Genomic DNA, 18,332 nt, shown 5'->3' on the forward strand with positions numbered 1-18,332 from the left:
AACAAATACTGACTGGACAACTTTATGCTAGGCACTGTATTAAATAAATGTTTCATGCAAAGTTGAACAAGTGAACTCTCAAAATCCCTTCTGGCCCTATGACTACACCAGCTGAGATCACTCACGTGGTGCTGAACAGCAAGTGAGATGAACAGCATGTGAGCAATGCAAATACCAATATCTTGTCTAGATAAAAATGGTAACATGAGGCCGGGCGTGGTGGCTCACGCCTGTAATCCTAGCACTTTGGGAGGCCGAGGCGGGCGGATTGCTCAGGGTCAGGAGTTCAAAACCAGCCTGAGCGAGACCCCGTCTCTACCAAAAATAGAAAGAAATTAATTGACCAACTAAAAATATATATACAAAAAATTAGCCGGGCATGGTGGTGCATGCCTGTAGTCCCAGCTGCTCGGGAGGCTGAGGCAGTAGGATCGCTGAGCCCCGGAGATTGAGGTTGCTGTGAGCCAAGCTGACGCCACGGCACTCACTCTAGCCTGGGCAAGTGAGACTCTGTCTCAAAAAAAAAAAAAAAAAAAAATGGTAACATGGCCCCAAGGATTACAATAAAAGGTCAAGAAGCACACTAGTATTTAAGGTTACAAGGCACAGATAAAAGTGTTTTGTGACTCATACAGAGAGAAACTTCTCTTTATGAATCACAAAAATGCTTATACTTAGTGAATTCACTGAGAAAGCTAAAAGTGCTAAGAGACTTCCTTGAACAAGTAACTTTCATTAGCTAGAAAACAGGTCCTTCTTGCAGTTTCAAAAACACTTTAATCACTAGGTTAAAATGATGCACACTGTCAAAACACAAAATAATTCTGAAGAAGAAAATATTACCTGATCTAAGAGGTCGAGTCGATTAACATAAGCTCTTTCTGTAAGCAAGAGTTCATTGGCTATTTTGTGAAGTTTTTGCTCATTCGTTTCCTAAAAATGGAACAGATATTTACACATCAGGAAAGAAACCTTGGCCAATATTTCTCAAGGAATAAACAGTTCTTCAAATGGTCTGATCCGAAGAGTCTTCTGAAGCTTCTCAGGTATCTGACTGCTTTTTCTATCAAGGAACATCCAACCAGAAATTAACAAAATTAGAAACAAACACTCTGCTAGATTTAAACTGTAGCTACTTCTTTGACCTCTGCAGCAGTCCACACTACTTCTACCTCTTCCTTGAAATACCTTTTCTCCTTTTCTGTTCCAAGCACTATACTTTCCTCATTTCCCCCTATGTTTCTCATGCTACTCTTTGGAAATGATTTCATCACTCTCTCAGTTTGTCTCATCATTAGCTCCATGCATGTAACTTTTTGCCTTACAAAAATATTTTATTATGAAAAAGTTCAATTATATAATAAAGAAAATAGTAAGATGACGACCCCCCCATGTGTCTATCACTGAGATTCTGCAACTCTAAACTCATTGTTAAGTCTTGTTTCATCTATGCTCCCCCCTCACCTCCTCCACCCATATTAATACTTTGCATTAAATGACACTTTATTATTATTTCTTCAGTATATATTTATTTTACCCATATATATATATATGTATAACCTTGCAGTTTCATGATGATAGGAACATTTTTTCTTATTAGCTCCTCTATCTCCTGTTCTTACTACAATGCTTCAATAAAAAAACTGACATTCAATATAATATTGCAGAATGAATGAATGAGTAGCAGTCTCACATACCTAACTATTGCTGGACATTTATTACTACTTTGACATGCAACACAAGACTAAACCCATCTTTTCTGGAAAACCTCTACCCTACCACCAATCCTTAAACTTTTCCATTCTGTTAGTGGTACCATCCTTTTCTAGTTACCCAGCATTGGAATCTTGAATTACAGTAGCTTAGTTCTCTACAATTACATACAGACAGCCACTGAGGCCTATTCATCATATTATGTCTTTAGCATTTATTCTTTAAGCTTTCATCAATGCCACCCTGTTTCACTCATTTCATCTTAAGCCCAGATAAATCAACAGTTTCCAAATGATCTGATTCCAGTACCTTTTGGCTTTAGCCCACCCTGCATATTGCTGTATGAAGAATCTTTCTAAATCTCTGCATTGCACACATAATCCTACTTCCCACAGGGGGAAAAAAAAACAAAAAAACAAAAAAAAAACCCTTCACTAGTCCTCCTCTCATTGACAGGATAAAATCTAGACTCTATGTACCAATCACGGTCATTCAAACCTATACTCACCTCCTCAAACTTCTCATTGTATCCTTTACAAATTATATAAATATGTGTGTGTGTGTCTGTGTATATGTTTTTTACTGTTTTTAAGAGATGAAGTCTTACTATGTTACCCAGAGCTCAAACTCCTCAAGCGATCCTCCTGCCTCAGTCTTCCAAGTATCTGGGACTAAGGCAGGCACCATTGTGACCAACTTCTCATTTTATTTTTACAGGCACCTGTCCCTCTGAACATACCAATCAAATGCATGTTTGATTATCATTCTAACATGACCCTGGCCACCCTCAAACCTTTCTTCTTTCTATCCTCTCAGCGTAACATATGCTCTTGCTGTACCTGAAACTTACTTTCCTTTTGACAGCCTGGTGAATTTCCATGCCTTTTCCTTGGAGACTTCTTCGACTATTTAAGGCCCTTGGGCTTGGTCCCATTAGAACTTATTTTATATTTCATATGTAAATCTTTGAGAAACTACTACCTAGTACTTTGCTGAAATAACCTTTCACTGTAGGAGATTATGAAGTACAATTAAGATTTTAGGAAAAACTCTAGTGCAAAGTAGACCAAAGTATATTTTAAGCCAGTATCTAATTTTTTGTGTATAAATACTACATTTTAAACTCTGTATAAATGCAACTAAGTTCTATGCATGCTTCACTGTGTTCAACACACGAGATCTACTTTATGTTTTATATGCTTTATGCTGTATCTGTTCTACTGTGGAAAGTTTATGTGTTGCTTCTTACAGCAGCATTGGAATGAGATACTTTTATGTGAAGTCTTTAGGTAAACTAATACAATAGTATTTAAATAACCTGTGGTCTCGGAAACACTAAAATAAGAATCATATGGTTGTCAAATTCTACAGTTAGTCAAAGTTTTGATTTAATAAACTTGGGAAAAAGTAGTGGCATTGTTGGTTGACTGCCTGGCACTCCCGTTACATTTTTTTTTTTTGAGACAGAGTCTCACTTTGTTGCCCAGGCTAGAGTGAGTGCCGTGGAGTCAGCCTAGCTCACAGCAACCTCAAACTCCTGGGCTCAAGCAATTCTGCTGCCTCAGCCTCCCGAGTAGCTGGGACTACAGGCATGCACCACCATGCCGGGCTAATTTTTTCTCTATATATTAGTTGGCCAATTAATTTCTTTCTATTTATAGTAGAGATGGGGTCTTGCTCTTGCTCAGGCTGGTTTCGAACTCCTGACCTTGAGCGATCTTCCCGCCTCGGCCTCCCAGAGTACTAGGATTACAGGCCTGAGCCACCACTTTCAAATCTGTAATAAATAAATACAAATATGTGGTAATTATATAAGAAACCTATCAACATTTCAGAGGAAGATACTGAAATATGCTAGCTTTCATATTCACAAATATTCCCCTGCATCAATGCTATAAGCCCTTTCTTTTGTTTCATTAGGCCAGATCTACTGAGGCATAATTTATAAACAGTAAAATTCACTCGTTTTGATGTATAGTTCTAGGAGTTTTGATAAATGCATACAATCATGTAACAACTACTACCACAGTTAAGACAGAGTATATTTCCATTACGCCTAAGTTTTTCTTGTATTCCTTTGTAGTCAACCCTCTCTCTGCTCCCACCTCCAGCTCCTGGTAACCACTGATCTGTCAGTGAATGGAATCACTCTGTAAGTGCTTTTTTTTTTTTTTGTATGTGCCTTTTGACTCTAGCTTCTATCACATAGCAAAATGCATCTGAGATAGTCATACATCCATGTTGTATTAATGATTTTATCAGTTTTCTTGTAAAGCCCTTAGTGATGATGTAGCTTACTGACTCACACTTTTATATGTTCTGATAACAGCTTTGACAATATCTTCAAAGAAAACAACCCAGCAGAATTTGTGCAATGATAAAATAATAGATCTTTCATAAGTCACAGGATATGTTAACCAACAAACAGTCTTAACCATTATTGCTGTGCAAGGAGGTCACCCCAGAGGTCTTCCACAATTCTACAAAATCTTAAATAGGAAGCTTAGAAGAAACGATCTTTGCTGACTGCAAAGCATACTTCAGCTGAACCTAGCAAATTGTCGATATCCTGGCCCTATTTTGCAAATTCCAAAGGCGATGCCAGCAGTTTTTAGCAAAAGGTATGCCCCTTCCACACAGATGGTCTTCTACACATTAGGTCCCTGACCTTGCCAAAGCCAACACACAGATAAGCAAAAGTAAGCTTGCTGACGACGTCCAGTTCAAACATTCACTTACACACATATATGCTTGCAGAAGAGTTATGAGGGATTTGTGGAGGAGATAAGGAAATCGTGGACTCATTGGAGCCTTGCTTTAGGTTAATCACAACAATAATATCACCATAATAAGAACAGTTACCACATTCACTCATTGCTTGTTATGTGCCAGACACTGTACAGCATTTTACATAAACGGACCAATCCTTAAAGTTCCGTAAAATAAGTAACATTATTATTGCTGTTTTATAAGCAGCACACATACAACAAAACCCTGAGGCTCAAAGAGGCCAGGGTCACACAGCCAGAAGGTGACTATGTCAGGTAACAACCAGATAGGAGAGTATATGATTTAAGTAATTGTGCACTATATAGTTTCACTCTCATCTTTCTTTCCAAAAAAACCCGAGACTGTAATATATGCCTATAAGTAGACAGACTGATAAAGTATAAACTATTTGCTAAGAATGAAATGTAGTACTATAATAGTATGCATTTTAATTTATATATGTATTTTTTCAACATAAATTCTATTTTCGGACTTTTCGGCATTTTGGTAATAATTATCAGGTGTACAAAATTCAGTCATTTTGATGTAATAATAATCATAGTACACTACAGTGGCATCCAACTTTAAAAATTACTTTGTGTATTTACTGATACTCATCTATGAGTACACTTAAGGAGAAATATATGCTTTATCTGCACGGATGGGGCTTTATTACTCTATTAGATTGATGTATAACTAAAGTGTTTTTTCGCATCAGAGTCATGGCACCAAAAAAAAATAGTTTTAAAATTGCTCATACCCCAAGGCCACAGCTTGATTTTTTTTTTTTGGGGGGGGATAGGGTCTTGCTGTGTTGCCTTAGGCTAGAGTGCAGTGGTGCAATCATAGTTTAAGCTTAATGTTAAGTAAGCTTAATTATTAAGCTTAAGTTCAATCATAGCTGAGACTCAAACTCCTGGGCTCAATCAATCCTTCCACCTCAGCCTCCAGAGTAGCTGGGACTACAGGTGCTTGCCACCATACCCAGCTAACCTTTTATAGAGACAAGGTTGCCCAGGCTGGTTTCAAACTCCTGGTCTCAAGCGATCCTCCCTCCTTGGCCTTCCAAAGTGCTGGGATTACAGTCATGAGCCACCAGGCCCAGTCTACTTTTTTAAATCACAAAGTTAAGTACACAAATACTGCTTTTTTTAAAAAAAATGTTTGCCACTTCAAAATTATGTGACTCCTACTTTGAGCTAAGCACTTTACTAAGAAGTCAATTTATTCTCAGTGATCCTTTGGGAAACAGTAATGGTCACACAATATTGGTTTAATCAATAATCCCATTTTCTTCTACCGGAGTGTAATAAACAGGCTTGACTTTTCAAAATAATTTATAATTTACAAATTTTTCACAAATGCTATTTAAAAAGCATCTTACTTTTGATATCCCCTTTTAAACTAAAGGGATTGCGTTAATTTGTAAATACATACATGATACTATACTTGTAAACTGAAAGCTGATTTCTAAGGTATTGCCTCAAAAAATACATTAGAAGAGGCCAGGCACGGTGGCTCACACCTGTGATCCTAGCACTCTGGGAGGCTGAGGCGGGTGGATTGCTCGAGGTTAGGAGTTTGAAACTAGCCTGAGCAAGAGCAAGAGCAAGACTCCGTCTCTACTATAAATAGAAAGAAATTAATTGGCCAACTAATAAATAGAGAAAAAATTAGCCAGGCATGGTGGCGCATGCCTGTAGTCCCAGCTACTCGGGAGGCTGAGGCAGTAGGATCTCCTGAGCCCAGGAGTTTGAGGTTGCTGTGAGCTAGGCTGACGCCATGGCACTCACTCTAGCCTGGGCAACAAAGCGAGACTCTGTCACACACACACACACACACACACACACACACACACACACACACACACACACACACACTACATTAGAAGAGGGGCTGGGCATGCTGGCTCACACCTGTAATCCTAGCCCTCTAGGAGGCCGAGGTGGGCAGACCGTTTAAGCTCAGGAGTTCAAGACTAGCCTGAACAAGAGCGAGACCCCATCTCTACTAAAAACAAAAAGAAATTAACTGGCCAACTAAAAATATATAGAAAAAATTAGCCGGGCATGGTGGTGCATGCCTGTAGTCCCAGCTACTCAGGAGGCTGAGACAGAAGGATTGCTTGAATCCAGGAGTTTGAGTTTGTTGTGAGCTAGGCTGACGCCATGGCACTCTAGCCCGGGCAACAGAGTGAGACTCTGTCTCAAAAAAAATAAAATAAAAAATACATTAGAAGATATCTAAACTAGCAGAAAAAAAAGATACACTCCTCTTACAATAATTGAGCATACAGTTCCTTTTTCTCTTTCTGCTTAATGCACTTCCTAGGTGATTGCTGTGTGCACTTACACCTTCAATGCCCTTTGGGAGAGATCTCTTTTCTCTCCAGGCTTAGGTTCAAGCCTGGTTGTTACTCATTGTACCCCACTGGCTGCTGAATGCACTGCGGGATCCATCCTACCCACTCATCTGCAGATGTCACCAGCTCCTGCAGCTCTTTTCAGACCTTTTGGCATGACTCTTCCATATGGCAGAAGGCAGGACAAAGACCTCCTGCTGCGGCTCACAGAGTTCATTAACTGGACAGGCAGAAAATGCTTCTGTGGAGCCAGCGATTCACACTTCAAATTCTTAGTGCCATCCACCCAGACACACGTCTCAAAACGACCAGGTAGGGGAGCCGACATTCTGGGAAGAATTTTGTAAATGCCAAGAACAATGACAGTTTCCTGAGAGATGCTTTGAGGGCAAAATCTCCAATTATTTTAAAACAAATCAGATATTGATATATACTTTATAACTCTTCAATTCACGTTGTCATATGTGATTTCATTTTAAGCAGGAAGTTGTTTTTTTTTTTTTTTCCTAAAAAATATTCACTCAAAACTACAAATAGCAGCCAGCTATGATGGCTCATGCCTATAATCTTAGCAGCCTGGGAGGCTAAGAATCATGTTCTTCCGTGGAGAAAGAGGGTGTAGCTTTGTACAGGCACATGCATCTCTTGTCATCCTGAAGCCCATTCTCGTGTAAAAAGTAGTGTCCACTCGGGAATAAACATTTGATTTTGTACAATGCATGAGATGCATCAAAATTTTGATGTGACTGTGTATGTCTGATCACACATCATTCTCTTTGATGTGCCTACAGGCTGATATTTAATAATTTAAAATTAGATCACAATGATATGTGAATGTTGTATAACTGTCCTATCATCTGAAAAAGCACCTTAAAATCTCTAACTTGTCTTATACATCTTTTCTTTCTGTAATATACCTAAATTTTACAGATTCTTTCTCAAAAAACTAAGGAGTGGGGAAAATCAAGGGAAGCTATCACAAGTGGGAGAAAGTGACGACCACCGCTATTTCGTGAGTACTTATGTACACTACTCCATGTGCCTCTGGTGAATTATTGCATTTATACCCTAAATATTCCTGTGAAGCAGGTGTATTATTACCCCCATCTTATAGGTGAGGATGCTGTGTCTTTAAGAGGCTAAGCAACTTGCCCACAGTCACATAGCTTGCCCAGTCATATAATGACTGAGCCAGGATTCAAATCCAGGCCTGTGAGAACAAAGTTCTTGCTCTGGTATAGCCTTTTGCATAAAGAGAAATCCCTCTGGATTTGGGGAACAAGAAAATAAGAAGGTAGAGGAATAATATACAGACTTCATGTTCAAATAAGAGCATGTAATAATGCCATAAAAAGGGTCTCAAGGAAGATTTGTAACCATCAAGGAATTTATCACCAAGTTCACATTATGGAAAAAAGAATATCCATTTATAATGGATATATGTTAATACTTTCCAAGTGCTTCAAAATACATTATCACAAGCACAAACAGTCTGTCAATTTAGCATTATCCTTTAAGAAGCTTTGGGAGGAAAGTGCAAGCCTGCCTGTGATCCACCACCAATTATTTCCCCAAACGTATATCCTCCAAACTGTCCAATTCAAAACTTGAAAGGAGGCAGGGAAATAGATGAGCGAGAGCTTTCAATGTGAAGGCTTTCATTACATTCTTTTAAGATATGGTGGGGAAGAAGGAGAAACTGAGCTTGCACAAAGAAGGAAGGGTTGGTTACTTGCACAAGATCAGACAGGAAGTAAGTAGTGGTGAAGAGAGAATAACGTTGGTCTTCTTATCCCCATTTAGTACACATTAGACTAAACTATCCTTTGAATTTTGCAAAAATTAAAGAATAGGCACCAAGAAGAATTTACTATGTACACACATTCAATGACTGAATTAACCTATATCAAGTCTAGGTAAAATATCAGACTAATTCAGTCATTTAAAAATATTTCTGATGATAATTCCCAGAAGTTAAAACCATGTACATACTTATGAGAGCTTCTCACGTAGTAATAACCAATGGTCCTCAGGCAGGAGAAGCAAACAAAATATAGAAAACCTAAGTTAAAAAAGCAGCAGCATGCAAACTTATCTCTGTGCCTCTCACAGAGAGACCAACTTAGTTTAAAAGAGAACTTAATAGAGAGTGCTGGGGTATTCACCAGGCAGAATATGTTGAATTTTGGATCTCTTAAATGACATCTCAGGTCTTGAGTCTATTTATTTTAACTTATGAGATTTTATGTTTATTTAACAAATACATAGTCTTATCATGCATCAAGTCACTGTTCTGAAGTACTGTACAACTATGGTTGTACAAGTGGTCTACACTTCATAATATTAGAAGGTACTAAGAAGTTTAAGTCAAAGTCAGAGCTAGTAAGTGGCTGGGCTGGGATTCAAACCCAGAGAGCCTGGCTCTTGAGTCTGTGCTCCTGACCACAAGGTTAGAGTGTATGGCCCTCCTCTTTATTTGTTTTGAAAGCCACATACAACAACTGCTCTGTTTTCAAGATGTTACCTTTCCATTTCTCTCATACCCACGCTAAACTGGATCTTTCTGTAGATTGTGACCTCCAAGAACCTGGTCTTTCTCAATTGTCCTGGTTCATGTCCACATTCTCTTAAAGTCCATCCTCGACTCTGCTACCTACATGTTCTTTTGGCACTGCTGACTTGCTGATCCTGGATAACTTCTACTCCAAGTTTGCCTTTTCTCTTTCTTGAATTCCAGGCCCCTCAGCAATGCTGGAGAGACCGCTGATGAGCCCCACTTATGGGGCTGTGGCCCTCAGAATCATAGTCACAAGTCACCAAAATAGTCAGGCCTTCCCTGCTTTCCTCAAGTTCTAAGCCCTGCCCCTTGAGGATTTCCCACTGGCCTCGATGGGCACTTCTCAAATTGACATATCAATCAAAAAGCCTATGCAGCACCTCTAAACTGTGGTCCCTCAGTAACCCCAGCCCCTAGGGGAGTTGCAGAATCTCCCCAGGACTGCTCCATTTCTGCTAACAATAGTGAATTTAGGCCGGGCGCTGTGGCTCACGCCTGTAATCCTAGCACTCTGGGAGGCCAAGGCGGGCGGATTGCTCGAGGTCAGGAGTTCGAAACCAGCCTGAGCAAGAGCGAGACCCCGTCTCTACTATAAATAGAAAGAAACTAATTGGCCAACTAATATATATAGAAAAATTAGCCGGGCATGGTGGCGCATGCCTGTAGTCCCAGCTACTCAGGAGCCTGAGGCAGGAGGATCGCTTGAGCCCAGGAGTTTGAGGTTGCTGTGAACTAGGCTGACGCCATGGCACTCACTCTAGCCTGGGCAACAAAGCGAGACTCTGTCTCAAAAAAAAAAAAAAAAAAATAGTGAATTTACCCTCTCAGCGACAATCAGACTTGGCTTTACCTTTGAATTCTCCTTTTCCCTTGACCTCATGACATCTTGAGTAATAGTCATTGATATATCTTAACTCCCCATGTCAACTATGTTTATTCAGGGTATTCACTATAGTGCTCTACCCACAGTATATGTGCAATATAAATTTACTCAATTTAATTCAGTTACCTGAGTTCACTGAGACACTTAGCTGTAAAGGCCCACAAAAGGCTTAGGTCTCCAGGTTAACTCCTAGTCTCATATTCTAAATGTGGACCATGATTATTTTCCTTAAAGCTCATAAATATGCCAGAGTTTCCCATGCCTCTCAAGCCCTGGGGTTCCAAAACACTGCTGTTTTGCTTCTCGGACAATTCATTATGTTCCCTTTCCCATTATGTTTATGTGCTCTAGGGCTCAGGCCTTGGCCCGCTTCCTGTTCCTGCATGGTCTACTTTGGCAATATCAACCACACCGATATGTACACCCTTGCACAGTCTCTCCCTCTCCCCTGGGCTCCCAGTCTTATTTCCACTTGCTTAATTAATATCTCCAAACAGATGTCTTGCAGGTGCCATAAACTCAGTAGCACAAAACTAACCTAATCAGCAACTCTACTCTCTCCTCTCATCCCCAATGTTATACTCTCCCCTTGTCTGCCATCTCAATTATTTCATCGATATCTTAGGAAACCACAGCCTGGAGAGTTGTGTTAAAGTGACATGTCCATGGTCACCTAGCTGGTACAAATGACAGAGCAGGGATCTGAACTCAGATCTTTCAATTCCAAAGCCTTTGTGCATAACCAATAAACCATAATGCTTCCAGAATATACCATTTATGCAGTAGGCATCTTCACCTGGACTTCTTAGAAGCCCCTCAAATACAGGATGTCAAAATATTATTTTTATGCCCCCAACATGTGTTTTTCCTTTTGCAGTTCACTAAATGGCACACCATCCGGCAATTTATCCATGCTAGGAGTTGAACTTGACTCATTCCCTGCATCCAGCCATAGTGTCCTTAGAAATCTCTCTCATCTCGAATCCCCTGTCCAGGCCCTCTTCATGTCATACTTGGACTAGTACAGTAGCTTCCTAACCATGCACTCTGCTCCATCTGTTTTTCCTTTCAGCTGACTCATTTTCTAAAACCCACAGATGTGTCATCATGTCACTTCCATGCTTTAATTGTTTCTGAGGTCAGATAGTAGTAGGCTTATGGAAAGTTTGAATTAACATGGGAAAATACCCATGTTTAATCCAACAAAACAGGATACAGAGAGACCATACATTAGGCTACTGAATATATTTTGTCAAACAGAACTCAGAAAAACAAGCTGGAATGTGAAATATCTAAGCAGTTCCTTCTGAGTGGTGGAATTATGGGTGGTTATTTGTATTTTCTTCTTTTCTTTCTTTTTATTTGTTTTTGGAGACAAAGTCTCACTTTGTTGTCCCATTTAGAGTGCAATGGCATAATAATAGCTCACTGCAACCTCAAACTCCCACGCTCAAGAGAACCTCCTGCCTCAGTCTCCTAAGTAGCTGGACTACAAGGCACGTGCCACCACACCTGGCTAATTTTTTATGTTTTTGTAGAGATGGGATCTCACTCTTATTCAAGCTGGTTTCCAACTCAAGCGATCCTCCCGCCTCGGCCTCCCAGAGTACTAGGATTACAGGCATAAACTACCCCAGCCTTGGTTATTGTGTATTTTCAATGCTTTGCTGCATATTCATCTTCTTCAATGAGGATTATCTGTTAGATTCATTCATTCACTCACTCATTCATTCATTCAAGACAGGATCTTGCTTCGTTAACTGGGCTAGAATGCAGTGGTGTCATCATATCTCACTGCAACCTCAAACTCCTGGGCTCAAACAATCCTCCTGCCTCAGCCTCCTGAGTAGCTGGGACTACAGGCGTGCGCCACCATGCCCGGTTAATTTTTTTTAAAAAGTTTCTGTAGGACAGGTTCTTACTATATTGCTCAAGCTGGTCTTGAATTCCTGACTTCAAGTGATCCTCTCGCCCTGGCTAGGATTGTAGGCGTGAGCCAATGCGCCTGGCCTCATTGAGGATTATTAACATTTAAGTGAGTTTTTTTTTAAAAATCTTTAAGACATCTCTATTGTTTTCAGGAAAAAAATTATAACTTCTTAACAGGCATACAAACCAGCTGCAATCTGTCCTTAGCTTACTCTTTTTCAAGCTAGCCCTCTACCCTGTGGCTTATTTCCTAGCCCTTCTGGCCTCTGCATATGAGGCCAGGAATATGCCCCAAACATGGCATCCACCCTCATGCCTCTGCTTACGGCTCACACGTTCACTCACCCTTGGCCACCCAGCCCTCTCCCACCCTGTCTTCAAGCCTACTTCAACTGCTTCTCAGCAGCTTGCCCCTCTGCGAGCACCTCTCATTTGTGTTTCCAAAGCACTCACCGCACCATGGTACGGTAATTTATTCATTCATGTCTCTTTCTTCCTCAGTAGACTGAAGCTTTGTAAGCAGGGCTTGTCTAGTTCATGTCTGTACTTCTGGTACCTAGGAGAGGCAGTCTGCCACACTGAATGTTTAAATCAAGCATTTCATTTTCTCTCATTTCTCTTCCTTATGCCTCCTAAACTGAGGTGCCACAAAATAAGGAAGTTTCTGAGTTCACCATTCAGTTCTAAGTGAATAAAGACAAGCCGCCATCAAGATTTTTATGAGCTGACCACATTGGTTAGTGCAGCAACGTTTCCATTATCCTACACATGCTAAAACTCCTACAACTTCAGTTGAAGCTTTCACTGTAATATTAGCTATAACAAAGCGCTGATTAGTCAAGCTGGATAATTTCTTTGCTTATGACTTCACTTTCTTGGAATTAAAGCTGATTTGGCAAGAGAAGAAATAGCTAAGGAGTGAATTACTATTTGTCTTTGAATCCGACAAGACCTCAACGGCTAGCCTCCTTATATTTAAAGACATTAACGGAGATAAATTTAAAGCTTTACAAAAAAAGAACTTGTTGCCCAGCTTAAGAAATGAATCACCAAGGTAAGCATTATGTTTTAACTCCAAGAAAACTTTGATACCTCACATCCTATAAAATTAATCAATGATTTTAAGAATAAACTTAGCATAAATGTGAGGAAAAGTAAATTAACTTGGATTATAGCATTTGTTTTTCTGTTTGCAATTTACTTCTGAATTTGATTCTGTCACCTTTCCCCTAGGAAATGATTTTCCTCTTTACTTCTATTGTAGTATTTTCAGTTATAAACCCTCAATGTTTATATAAAATATAATAAAATGGTAATTAAAAATCAGAAGAAACTTAGAAATGAACATTTAAGGTTTTTTCTTTTTAAAAAAATATGTTTCCATAAGTCTTTGTTTAGTGGGCACCTGCTTCATCCAACCCTACTTTATTATATAATTTCTTGCTTTTTTGGTCAAATGAAGAGTTAATTCCTTTTTATCTGCCTCTGCTATGTTCCTAATAAAACTATTATTACAGTTTTAACACATTACTACCTTTGAACATGTTGCCAGTAACAGATTCATTATTTATATAAACTTCAGTCTTTAAAAGTACAATCTATACATTTATATTTGGCTTACTGTATGAAATACAGAGGAAGAAAACACTTTGAATAAATCTGAGAGAAATCTACAAATTCAACCTATTAAAGCACACCTTGGATATTAAGAGGCTCAAGAAACTATAAAGATAAATTTTCATTTATATGGCTTTATGGATCATTCCACATTAGGGGATTTCTAGACAACTAAAGCTTATCCACTTAAGTATGCAAATCTGAGAAAAGAAAATCATTCTAAATGAAATTCATTCTAAAATGAATTGACCCATCCATTTACCTGAGTCTCATAAACAGAATATTTAATATAGTTTAAGCTATTTATGATAACCCCAATTCATCATGCCACACAGGAATTATAATACTGCTGCCTCATGAAGTCCTTAAGGGTGCAGGTTTGCAGAGCACAAGAGTGCATGCACACACTACAATATTCCTTTCCCTTTTCCTAGCCTGTAACTTACAAGTTTTCTTTCTTTTTTTGAGACAGGGTAACACTCTGTCACCCAAGCTGGAGTGCACTGGCACCATCACAGCTCACAGCAACCTCAAACTCCTGGGTTCAGGTTATCCTTCTGCCTCAACCTCAGGCATGTGCCACCACATCTGACTAATTTTCTTATTTTTTTATTATTTTTTTGTAGAGACAAGAGTCTGGCTATGTTGCCCAGGCTGGTCTTGGACTACTGGCCTCATGCGATCCTTCTGTCTCAGCCTCCCGAAATGTTGGGATTACACGTGTGAGCCACTGCACCTGGCCAAATGAAACTTATTTAAGACTATTCTGATGTAAATCTCTATTATCCAGTTATATAAAGATTGAAGTAATTTTTTCAGTTGTCTGCATACTGAAACTCTAAATATTCCATTATATCGTAGAAGTTCAACATGTTAGTTTAAGAGGCAGCTGATAATCTGGAGGATTATGCTAACAAGGGAACATGCTTATATGCAACCGCATAAAATGTTGTATTATCACTGTAAAGGGCCTTAAGATCATATACAGCTTATATCCTTTAACTAAAAACACAAAGACTTTTATTATCTTGTTCAAGCTCATACTGCTAATTCGTGGACAAGCCAAAAGTAAGCAACCAGATTTTACGGTTCCAATTGCTGGGGCCACTATATACTACTAAAGTTTTTATTTTTTAAAAAAAATTTTTAGTTGTGGTAACATACACCTAACAAAATTTACCACCTCAACACTATTAACATTTATATTTGCATTTAGGAACAAGAAAAGGCAATATAACAAACATCAGAGCAGCAAAGAACACACCATCACGTTGTAGATATTAAATCCTTAATGGGAGAGATGTGGTGTTTGCATCAACAGCTCTGCAGAAAAAATTTCCTTTTTCCCCCCACATATAGCACTGCTTAAAAGCCCACTCAGGAGAAAGGACAGCAGTACTATTGTAAGTTTCACTGGTTTAAGAGGAAAACCCTATTAAATCTCTCCAAAACCAAGTAAAGACTCATCTGTGAAATGTATACATAATAATATATAACAGGGAAAAAAAAGTACTATCCAAGCATTTTCATCAATTAAAATATTTCACTTAATAAGAATAGGTCTTACTGTTTTGTAAATAGTTGCTGGTGGCATCATCCCAACGGTAAAAAAGTTTCCTTGGTTCTAACCTTCTCTTCCTTGACCATAGTTCAAGCACAAAAGACACTGAAATCTACCACTTTATCGAAATGTAAAGAGATTCACTTTGCAATGTTCTGTTTCTTTCAAGTTTCAGATAATGTTAACAAGTGTGACTCACTTTCTCCCACCCACTTCTTTTTACTTAAACTTTCCCTGCTTGAGAGTCAGTATTTATAATTAATTCACTAACTAGAAGGAAATAAACCATTTGCCTCTCTATTTGGGATTTTTTTTAGGGTCAGTGAAAATTGTACCATAGGTTGATTTCACTTTGATTAAAGTTCTAAATATATCTGCCACTTTGTACTCTAAATATTTTAGTATTGGTCCTTTTGAATTTCTGCCTATGTTAAAGCCAATTAAGGCACAGCACCATAAAGAATCCTTAATAGATTTAAGACTTGGATTTTTCATTTACAATTTTTCCTAGAATTGTCACATTTTCCATTCTCAACTCTCCTACGTAGTTATTTATAAGCAATAAGAGAGACCAAACAATGGAAACTTTTTTCTTGTCTTTGGACATGTAAACGGCTTTCTAATTCTAGAGAAATTTACTATGATGATGTTTATATTGCACCTTTGATCCGAGAAATTCCAAGTACTTTGTAAGAGATATTTATTAATATTCTCGGCCGGGCGCGGTGGCTCACGCCTGTAATCCTAGCACTCTGGGAGGCCGAGGTGGGTGGATTGCTCGAGGTCTGGAGTTTGAAAACAGCCTGAGCAAGACCCCATCTCTACTAAAATAGAAAGAAATTAATTGGCCAACTAATATATATAGAAAAAATGAGCCAGGCATGGTGGCGCATGCCTGTAGTCCCAGCTACTCGGGAGGCTGAGGCAGGAGGATCGCTTGAGCCCAGGAGTCTGAGGTTGCTGTGAGCTAGGCTGATGCCACGGCACTCACTCTAGCCCGGACAACAAAGCGAGACTCTGTCTCAAAAAAAAAAAAAAATTGCAACGGCCTTGTTACTAGCATTACATAAAAATTTCTGCAATAGTATAGGTAAATTATGAATATATTTCACTAGCAAATCAACTGTTAGCTGATATTTTGTACATGTACAGAAACACCAGGCACACTCTTTTCCTCTTTAGAAAGGACATGAATGTCCAGTTTGTGACAGCCCCACCAGCTTATTACCCATGGCTGCTGTACTCATTAACATTTCTTGCATTTAGCCATTTAAGTGTGTGATTTGTTGCACCAGTGCCACAACACCGGCCTTCAAGGCACAGCAGGAGGAGTCTGAGCTATTATTGATCACAAACAGCAGTGTGACCTTGAAAAATCACAAATGCTTTCAAGGACTGACTGCTTCTTCGTCTATAAATGAATTGCTGAACTGAGATGATCTTTACATGGTCTTCCAACTCAAACTAAGCCATTTATTATAAAATTTGGTATTAATTAGAAAACATTAAAAAAATAGAAGCCTAGAAAGAGTTATAAATATATTCTGATTAATAATTTGTGAATACTTCTACGTTCATGTTCTTAAAAGTAACATCTGCTGGTGGCAAGTTCATCTTCCCAGCTTACTATTAACTTGACTAGATTAGAAACTTCTGGGGGAAAAAAGAGATCATATAATTTCTTTCGGCTTAGCCCACAGATATTAGGGATGCAACACGAACATCAAGAGCAAAGAACTTTATCTTTCTGTCTAAAAGCAATATGTTTATGGTTTTCTTATATCAAAGTCTCCACACCATTCTGACTTTTGAAATTACAATAGAGATATCAACAGAAAGTACATAGAAAGTGAAATGACTCCTGACGGCATAGAGGAAACGCTCATTAGCCGCCAGAGCTTGAAAAATCGTTCAACAACTGGTGTGGGTGATCTGACTCATTCATTTTGTGAGTGCTACGAAATAAGGAGTTTTAGAACAGCAGAATAGGCAGTGTTTTCCCCTCCCCGTGAGCTAGTCTTGTGCTCTACCTTCATCTCCTGGTGCTGGTCAAGCTGTTCCAGTTCCAGAGGGCTTTCTCCATTCTCCCCATCTAGGACCTTGGCTTCTGTTTCTGCCCCTCCTTCTAGGGGGAGCTCTGGGCCTATGCTTGGAGTCCTGCAGCTGCCATCAGAAGCATCGCCATCACAGTCATTTGTGGTGGGTGACTCAGGAACTGTAGCAGTTTCATCTCTTTGTCCATTCGCTAAGTGTGCATCAAGCAAGGGTTCCGAAGTTTGAAGAGGGGCATCTACTTTATCCTCCTCACATTCCATCTGGCTTTGCGCCGCCATTATACCGTTGGCCACGCAAGTCTCTGCACCCGGAGTCTGGTCCGTGTCATTTTCCTGCTTCCATGGTGGGTGCTGGGAGAGGGGTTTTTGTTGAGGTGTGGTTATCAATCCGTGCCTTCCTGGGGTTCTAGGAGCATGTAAGTTCACAGCAGAATCTTTCTTCAAATCACTATAATTTGATAATGCACTAAAAGATGAAACACAAAGGAAGCATGAAAACATCAGCATGGAAAAGTTCTACAATAAAGGCAAGTTTATCACATTCGAAAGGGATATTTGGCAAAGATTTTTTTTCTATCTCTGATGGTTTTAGAAACTTGGATTTGAATATTATCAGTGCAGCTCTTAGTCTCTTGGGATGCTTTCCACATTAAAATAAGCATGTAGATAAAGATGACCAGCCTGATCTTTACTTATAGGGTCTGGAACATTTCCTTGGACTGTTTAATAAGAGTAAAGACTTAGATGTAAGAAATATTTATATTTAATAAAATCATCTCAAGATTTTTATTGATTGATGTTTTTTAACATTTTGTTTTTTATCATTTTAAAAACAGGTATAGCCTGCCCTTCATTTACAAACAACTTATAAACTAAAAAGTTGCTTT

The 18,332-nt window shown here is 39.0% G+C and overlaps 1 protein-coding gene across 4 annotated transcripts in view; it reads right to left on the minus strand.

The window, feature by feature from the left end:
• Positions 1-18,332, minus strand: part of FGD4 (FYVE, RhoGEF and PH domain containing 4) — a 224,276-nt gene that overhangs the window by 33,733 nt on the left and 172,211 nt on the right. For all 4 annotated transcript variants that reach the window (XM_076007489.1, XM_076007492.1, XM_076007493.1 and 1 more), the window contains exons 4-5: positions 17,422-17,911; positions 844-933 (exon numbers count right to left, since the gene is read on the minus strand). In XM_076007489.1, coding sequence (XP_075863604.1) covers positions 844-933; positions 17,422-17,911 — 580 coding nt within the window. The remainder of the gene's footprint in view (positions 1-843; positions 934-17,421; positions 17,912-18,332) is intronic.

The sequence above is a fragment of the Microcebus murinus genome, chromosome 10, assembly GCF_040939455.1.
Source record: "Microcebus murinus isolate Inina chromosome 10, M.murinus_Inina_mat1.0, whole genome shotgun sequence".
Taxonomy (NCBI): Eukaryota; Metazoa; Chordata; class Mammalia; order Primates; family Cheirogaleidae; genus Microcebus; species Microcebus murinus.